The 8,789-nt window shown below is 44.5% G+C and overlaps 1 protein-coding gene across 1 annotated transcript in view; it reads left to right on the top strand.

Annotated features, from left to right (window-relative positions):
• The first annotated feature begins 930 nt into the window (after window positions 1-930).
• The window catches only part of LOC307221457 (IgGFc-binding protein-like), a 33,770-nt gene continuing 25,911 nt past the window's right edge, over window positions 931-8,789 (top strand). Inside the window, exons 1-4 of the mRNA XM_079985879.1 lie at window positions 931-995; window positions 3,544-3,594; window positions 5,695-6,912; window positions 7,838-8,517. Of these exons, the coding sequence (XP_079842005.1) occupies window positions 3,546-3,594; window positions 5,695-6,912; window positions 7,838-8,517 (1,947 nt within the window). The 5' untranslated portion in view covers window positions 931-995; window positions 3,544-3,545. The remainder of the gene's footprint in view (window positions 996-3,543; window positions 3,595-5,694; window positions 6,913-7,837; window positions 8,518-8,789) is intronic.

Genomic DNA, 8,789 nt, shown 5'->3' with positions numbered 1-8,789 from the left:
ACGAATGTGAGCACCTTGAATTGGGCCTGGAAATGAACTACCAACCAGCCCAGCTGTTTTCAAACAGGGCTTATGTGAGATTGGCCAATAATCTGATTGCTGCATTTTGCACCAATTGAAGTTTTTTTGAGTCATCTTCAAGGGCAGCCCCATGTAGAGTGCATTTTTAAATTTTTATTTTAAAAAGCCTAGAAGTTACCAGAGCAGGAAGTCCAATGACCTAGTCATCTCTGTCCAAATAGTACCACAACTGGCGAATCTGCCAGAGCTGAAAAAGGCACCCTTAGCCACTGAGCTTACCTGAGCCTTCAGTGATGGTGTTGAATCCAGAACTTGGAACTGTGTAGGACACTGCAGAACATCTCTAGCTCCATAGCTACTTCCTTGAAATGGCCCTGGAGGTAGGAATGGAATCACTGAAGCACAGTTCCCACAACCCCCAAACCCTTGGGATGCACCCATAGGATACAATGGTCAACAGTATCAAAAGTCGCTGAAAGATCAAGGTGAATGAGCAGTCCCCACCATCTCTTTCCAAATATCCTGCTTTTTCAGATCCTTGCAACACAGCTCACAAATGGTAAACGATACACACACACACACACACACACACACACACACACACACAGAGAGAGAGAGACACTGAAGCAAAGAACTGAACCAAGCCACACAAATTAGAACTGGGTGTGTGCAGGAAGAAGAGAGAGATAAGATTTTGGGTGGAGGGCAGGATCAGCCAAAGTTCACAACTGAATTATATGTGCAACAATGGTTTCATATTCTCTATCCTACCATTATTTGACCTTTGTAGTGTCCCTACGGCTGCTTCTAAATTACTGAAGAACTTCCTCTACAGTTTGGTGGAACTGGACTTACTTAAGACACCTCGTCCCTATAAAAAGGGAACGAACGGTGAAGAGATAGAGAGGTGGGTGGGCAGAACCCTCCTTTTCTCTCCTTCGCTGTGCCGCAACAGGTCTACTGAAGGGCTGAAGGTAAGATATTGCTTTGGGTTCTTTTTGTCAACCACCTCCGCTGAATGAAGCCAACCAAGGCCGTACCTGAGCTAAGGGACCTTTTCTGGTCGCCACCATTAACCATAATGATGGTGACCAGAAGGTAATTTTAAATTCATTTTTAAAATAACAACAACAACAGCAACCAACACTGTAGAGTTCTTTCACTGCAACAATATCATGCTTGCTTCTTTGCTTCATTATTTTTAAAGACTTCTGCCACTCTACTTCCTGAGCAATTCAATGATGATACTAATTCAACATACCAAAACAATATTTCGAAACGCAATCCCAAAATTCAGAAATGCGGAACCTTCTCCAGCTTGAGTGTCATATTCGCTCACAGGCAACTTTCCAGGAGCTGCTTATCAGTGGTGGCTGAGGCTCATATCCAGGGCTAATTATTCTGTATTTTATATTGGGTGTTTCTTTAAATGTTGTACGTTGCTTTGAATCCTAACTTGGGAGAAAGGTGAGATACAGTGGTACCTTGGGTTACAGACACTTCAGGTTACAGACTCCGCTAACCCAGAAATAGTACCTCGGGTTAAGAACTTTGCTTCAGGATGAGAACAGAAATTGCGCGGCAGCAGCGGGAGGCCCCATTAGCTAAAGTGGTACCTAAGTTTAAAAACAGTTTCAGGTTAAGAACGGACCTCCAGAACAAATTAAATTTTTAACCCGAGGTACCACTGTATAAATATATAAAACGGACTAATAATAATAATAATAATAATAATAATAATAATAATAAGTAATAATTGCTGCGTGAAGAGCCTCTCCTCTGCCATTAAACAGCTTTCCTGGGCCTGCCTACGTCTCCTCATGTTGCAAGGTCACCTACTGGCAGCCACACAAACTGTGCTGCATGATGACACCTTACATTTTCATGTATATAGGAAGATAATATGCAGCTCCCTGGTGGGGCCCTAGCAAATGGGCTGTGGGCACAGCATCGGATATCAGTCAGGCTCTCTCATCACCAATACTAGCCCCATGCCTTGTTGTAACCAATAATGTTATGGACTACATCTCCCTTTTGTACCACAGCACGTGTCACAATGCAACCCTCTTTGGTGCCAGCCCACACTGCAGAAAAAACATGCTAGTCCAGTGAAATCCAACAGTTTCCTTGTTATCAGGCCGTTGTTGCAGGGCCATTTATTTCAGAGCTAACGAAGCATGCAGAATAGTTAATTGCTCAGTCCTGGGAAAACATTACTACATTTCACTAGCCTAATAAAACTCACTCTTCCTTTCCTCCACGACCGCCACAAGCACAGATTTCCATCTCCAGTTGCGTCTTTGGCAGTGTGCCACATAATGTAAATCTATGTATTCTGGGGGGTGGCCAGGCCCAGAGAGCCGCAGATATGAAACTAGAGACAGGAAGAAGAATTGAGCTTGGGAATACTGAGCAACCTTGCAGCGATTCGCATCAGGGCTCTCCCTATCATGGCCATACTGCTAACTGTCCTGATTTGACTGGGACACCCCAGAATTACAGAAGCCATATTGACTTCTGATTGGATCCTGGGATGTCCCATTTTGCCAATTATTACAATAAACTGTCATGAAATTCTACTCATATTGAGTAGGGGAGATTCCAACATATAGTTAGCAGGGTAAAAACTTAAAACACATTGCAGGATTCCTCCCAAAATAGACCAGAGGTGATTAATATTTCATCCAGCAGAGCTTTACTGCTGCTGTAAGTAAATGAGTGTAATGGCCACAGATCCAATACATTCAGGATTGGCACCGTCCATAAGAAATCCAGTTGCAACAGACTTAACTTAAATTTACAATAACTTATAGTAAGACTAAAACCATAACATGAAGCATACTATGTACAGAACACCACACCAGAAGGAAAGAGAGATAGAAAGTGAAACCCAAGCTCCTTCTGGTCTTATTATTATAGCCAGCATGACCTTGACAGAAAGAGATAACAGAACCAGTTTAAGCCAGCTGTACTCAGCTTCTCTGAAGCAATAACCCAACCATCATGAAGCGTCTGCTTGTTTCTAGGCAGAATAGAAACTTACGTGTCAGCACCAGTTTCTTTCACACATAGAAGCTCCCAGAACCCTTTTGAATAAATTAGAATAGGAAAGATAAGGTAAGAATCTGTGGAATCAATTTAAGGGAAATGGAATACAAGAGGGGGAGGGGGGGGGAGTCCGGGAAAGATGCCACTGAAACCAAGTGTAAATCATATTTGTTTTTTTTTCTTTCTTGCTATCTTTCCTTTTTATTCTGGAAAATTTTTAATAAATATTATTAAAAAAAAAAAATAGAATAGGAAAGATCTCTACACATCAGATCAATACTTTCTGTATCAAGAAATGCAGCCTGACATAAACAAATACATATTTCTTTACTGCCAAGAGCTTGGGGGGGGGGTTACCAGTGTTAGGTAAAAGGAGATGTTTGAACCAGATGGTCAGAGCCAGGGTAGGTTGGTGGGGACTGAATTATACCCTGAATCATAATATCTGAACTACTTTATTTTGCTGTCTTGCAGCCATGGCAAGGAAACAGCTACTGCTTTGGACCTGGTTGGCACTTCTATGTGGTGAGTTTGGAATTAACCATGAACTTGCAGGTTGACCCATCTAGGCAGACACTCCTTCCAGTTTTGTACCTGGTCACAACTTTCTCCCAAAGAACAATTGAACTGCTTACCCTACACCTTACCGAGTCCCAGCCTGGTATGCCTGGTATGAGTCCCAGCACTCTTAGAATATATAAATGACAGTTCCCAGGATTCTTTGGGGGAAGCCATAACTAACAGTAGTACAGAGGTACCTCAAGTTACAAAGGCCTTAGGTTACAAACGCTTCAGGTTACAAACTCTGCTAACCTGGAAGAGTTGCCTTGAGTTGAGAACTTTGCCCCAGGCTGAGAATGGAAATCGTGTGCCGGCGGCACAGCGGCAGCAAGAGGCCCCATTAGCAAAAGCATGTATCTAGTTAAGAAGAGTTTCAGGTTAAGAACGGACCTCCGGAACGAATTAAGTTCGTAACTGGAGGTACCACTGTATAAGGGTGCTACAGACGCATGGTGTGGGTGTGACCTCTTCGGGGCAATTAGAGATATTGGCAGAACAGTAACTCGCTCAGAGCCTGGCAAATTCCCCTTGACAAAAGCGTACAGTGCATGGCGATGGATATCCTGTTTGTTGTGGGGGGAAAACATGCCCTTCCCCTGCAGTGGTGGGGAGCCTATGGCTGATGATGCTCAGCTCCCAGACCCTGTGATCATCATCTGAGGCCCTTCTTCATGGGCCACCTCCTCCATGAGAGGTCCAGAGGGTGGGAACAGTAATAATGATCAGCCCCAGACAGCACAGCCAATATTCATGGATGATAGTGGTAGTCCATTAGAATCTGGAGTTCACCAGTTCTTCATCCCTGCAGCCAAGTATTTACAAAGTATAACTCTGCAGTGTGTCTTTTCTCAGATCACTTAACACTCTGCTATGAATAAAAGAGGCAGCAATTATTCATCTGTTAAGGCTTGGTGTTTGTAGCAGAGTGTTGAACATTTCAGGGTTCAAGTCATCTTCCATACTTCCATCATCTCCCAGACTGATGTTTTAATGTATTTTTAATTGTTTGTTGAAAGCCACCCAGAGTGGCTGGGGAAACCCAGCCAGATAGGTGGTGTATAAATATATTATTATTATTATTATTATTATTATTATTATTATTATTATTATTATTATTTCATTCCCATATGACATTTTTTAAAAACCCTCAGTTTTTCAATAAAGCAATTATCTCTTTGCCTCCCTTTCCTGGCCCTGATTATATCTTTAAATTTTGCCATCTTTATTAAATCCCAAAATTTAATCATCCAGGTTTCTAATTCAGATATTTAGAAGTCACTTTGCTTGCAGTAGTTTGTGTAGAGAGCGGCATAAAAAGCTCTGCTCGGAGCTGCCCAGAGTGGCTGGGGAAACCCAGCCAGATGGGCGGAGTATAAATAAATCATCGTCATCATCATCATCGCCCCCCCCCCATGTTTAGGTCATGCATGTGAGCTGCTATTAAAAGATTAATAGCCATTTTGTTTATCTTTCTGAAATGCCACGTCCTTGATATAACCAAGTAGCATTATTAAAGGATTCCTTTAATTAATAATTTTGATTCCATTATCACAATTGTCCTGTCCTACAAGAATACAGTCAGAGGAGTACACAATATTTCAAATGCTACAACACCATGTGATTATAGCACCATATTGAGCTGTATTGAACTTTGTGCAGCTTTACAGGTTTGGCAACCAACTGAAACCTCACAAATTAAAAGCACACAAGGTGGAGAGCTTAAAAGACCTTTCTGTGTTGGGTTTTCCCAGTGCGGAAAGAGCTTTTAAGTTTTCCACATTATTTACTGGGCTTGGGAGGCTCCTGGAAGATCTTGTGGGGCTATCCAAGATCTTGCGAGAACCTCCGAGAGCCCAATAAACAACTTGAAGAGCTCAGAAACTATCTGCTCTACATGGGGGGCAAGGCTCAGTCGGTGCACTGTTCTGGAAAGGTAAGATTTCTTATGAAGAGTTGGTTCTGAGGATTGTTTTGACTATACAGAATTTCAGCTTTCACTATCTCCAGAACGTAATCCCTGCGCAAGCTACAAGTTAATTGCACTTTGTTAATTATGCCTTTCAGGGTATTGTGGAGCAAGTTCCTGTGGGGAGGAATTTGTCACAGCCTTCCTTCAGAACCTCTTGGAAAGTCAACCCAATCCTAAGTTTGAGTTGCTTATCACTGGATATCATCCTGCAACAACCGTCACGGTCACAGCGAACAAGTCTACATTCAATAAAAAGGTTTCTGTCAATAAGCAGACAGTGTCAGTTGAGGTCCCAACCTCTTTGGAGATGAAGGGGACTGGAATATTTGATGCAGCTGTGTGGATTCAAGCCGACAAAGAGATCTCAGTTGTTTCCCACAATTACAGGATCTCCACAAGTGCTACCACAATTGTGTACCCAACTCATCAGTTGGGCACATCATATTATGTGGTAACCCCAGTGGGGAATGACGCAAACACTTTCAAGGAATTTGCAGTTGTAGCCTATGAATTCCCCACTCAAGTCACTATTCACCTGAAAGGGGCTGTGACATTCCAAGGGAAGGTTTATGCTGCAGGGAGCAGGCTTGTTGCTGACCTCAAAGCTTTCCAAGCAATCCAGCTGCAAAGCTCAGCTGATTTGTCTGGCACCAAGGTTGAATCAGTTGCGCCCGTGGCTGTTTTGAGTGGGCACAGCTGTGCCAAGCAGTTCTCATCTTGCGACCATGTTGCTGAGCAGCTCTTGCCTGTTTCCAGCTGGGGCAGCACCTTCATAGTTCCCCCAGTGCCCTTCCAAACTCAGACTGACACTGTGTATGTCGTCGCTTCCCAAGATAACACTTTGATCCAATACCAGTCTGGGGCCACTCCAAGCTCCCGCCGCGCGGTGGCTGGGGAAGTCATCCAGTTTCAAATGCAGCCATCTCAGTCCTATTTCTTCTCTGCCAATGCAGGAATCCAGGTCCTTTTCTTCTTTGCTGGTAACAGCAAGAACTACGACCCTTTCCTCATCAACGTTCCTGCTTTAAAAAGCTATTGCACATCATATCACATTGATGGGATTAAGGCATTTGATAATTTTGCTGTCATTGTAGCAAAAACCTTAGATTCAAATGGGATCACACTAGAGAACAGAGCCATTACAGATGCCAAGTGGACACGCATCCCTGGAACAGACTATTCTTTCAGTCAACTTAGCTTGGGCAAAGAAGCCAGTGCCCTCTCTGTAGAGCATCCCAGCGCTCCTTTTGGGCTCTTCATCCTTGGAGGTGCATTTGCTGATGGCTATGGCTCTGTGGCCATTTGCTCTTGTGGTAAGTATCCTAAGTTGCACATATAATTTGTGCTATGAATGAGTAGTTTGATTATCTTCTCTGTACCTGAGAACAGAATGTGCTCTCTTTTTTTTTTTCCATAGAGAAAGGAACATGACTATAGGCAAATTTACTGTATAAATCAGGAATAGAGACCCGGTGGCTCTCTGGATGCTGTTCAACTCCCATGATCTCCAGTCAACATGACCCATAGTGAGGGATGATGGGAATTGTAGTCCAGCAACATCTGGCAAGGCACAGGTTCCTCATTCCTGATATAGGTGGTTGTAGTAGTAGCAGCAGCAGCAGCAGCAGGAAAAGTTGCTCTTATTGATCTTTATGGCCATTTCCATGTTGCAGCAGAAGAGGAATTGAGTTATATGGGCAAGGAAGGCAAAGGGAGGGTATATTAGCACATCTGCATAGAAGACTTCCTCCAAGCAACTCAGGAAGATGCATATGAGGCTATGTTTGGGAGGTAAAAGGTAAAGGTAAAGGGACCCCTGACCGTTAGGTCCAGTCTTGGCCGACTCTGGGGTTGCAGCGTTCATCTCGCTTTACTGGCCGAGGGAGCCGGCGTACAGCTTCCGAGTCATATGGCCAGCATGACTAAGCCACTTCTGGCAAAACCAGAGCAGCGCATGGAAACACCGTTTACCTTCCTGCCAGAGAGGTACCTATTTATCTACTTGCACTTTGACGTGCTTTCAAACTGCTAGGTTGGCAGGAGCAGGGACTGAACAACGGAAGCTCACCCCGTCACAGGGATTCAAACCACCAACCTTCTGATCGGCAAGCCCTAGGCTCTGTGGTTTAACCCACAGCGCCACCCACGTTAGGCTAAAAGAATTCAGAGTACTGTCGAGGACTATCTTTTAATAGTTTGATCTTGCACCGTTAACTGGGATCTTCTCTCTTTTGACAGCAAAATCCTGTCCTGAGAACAGCCATTATGAAGCCTGTGGGTCTCCATGCCCGGCCACCTGCAGCGACACAGTTGGGCCCAAGGACTGTTCCTCGTTGCCTTGTGTGGGGGGCTGCCAATGCAATAAGGGCTTTGTGCTGGATGAAGGGGAATGCATTCCCACTATGGTCTGTGGGTGTGTGTTCGAGGGGGACGCCTTCTCCCCCGGTGAGCAGTTCTGGGCAGACAAGACATGCACAAAGCGCTGCGTCTGTGATGCAAAAACCAGAGATGTGAGGTGTTGGGCAACAAGCTGCAGAAGCTGGGAGCGGTGTGAGGTGCAGAATGGAGTCCAGGACTGTTACCCTTTCATACAGCCTCCCCCCAGCAATCCTGCCACCACAATCCCCACAACCCCGAGTTACCCAACCACCACCATTTCCCCTACCAGGAATGCCACCTGCTCTGCTTTCGGTGGCCCCCACTACCTTAGCTTTGATGGCCAGAAGTTTGACTTCATAGGCACCTGTGTGTATCAGTTTGCTGCGCTGTGTGAGAAGCGGAGGGGCCTGGTTGACTTCCAGGTGCTCGTCCAAAATGACCATCGAGGCAGCCAGTCTGTGTCCTTTACCCGGCTTGTAGAAGTGAAGGTTGATGGGGCATCCATTGTGATCAGCAGAGACAACCCTGCAAAAGTTGTGGTGAGTTTTGTTGAATAGTTTGTTTAAATGTTAGGGTTCGTTATTGTATCACAGGATGTGTGCCACTTTAAAAGCCAGGGTCCTGACCTATTTTTTACAGCTGTGTAGCAGTGTAGCAGGTGCTGATAAGTCACTGTAATTAGCTGTGTCAGCAATTGTGGATGATGTATAATGTGCAGTATGTAGCTTACTCTGCCCTGGTGGATGGATGGGTGATCATTATGGACACTATGTAAGATGTACCGTATTTTTCGCTCTATAAGACGCACCAG

The sequence above is a fragment of the Podarcis cretensis genome (genome assembly GCF_951804945.1).
Source record: "Podarcis cretensis genome assembly, chromosome: 8".
Classification (NCBI taxonomy): Eukaryota; Metazoa; Chordata; class Lepidosauria; order Squamata; family Lacertidae; genus Podarcis; species Podarcis cretensis.
This window is presented reverse-complemented; position numbering and strand designations above follow the sequence as displayed.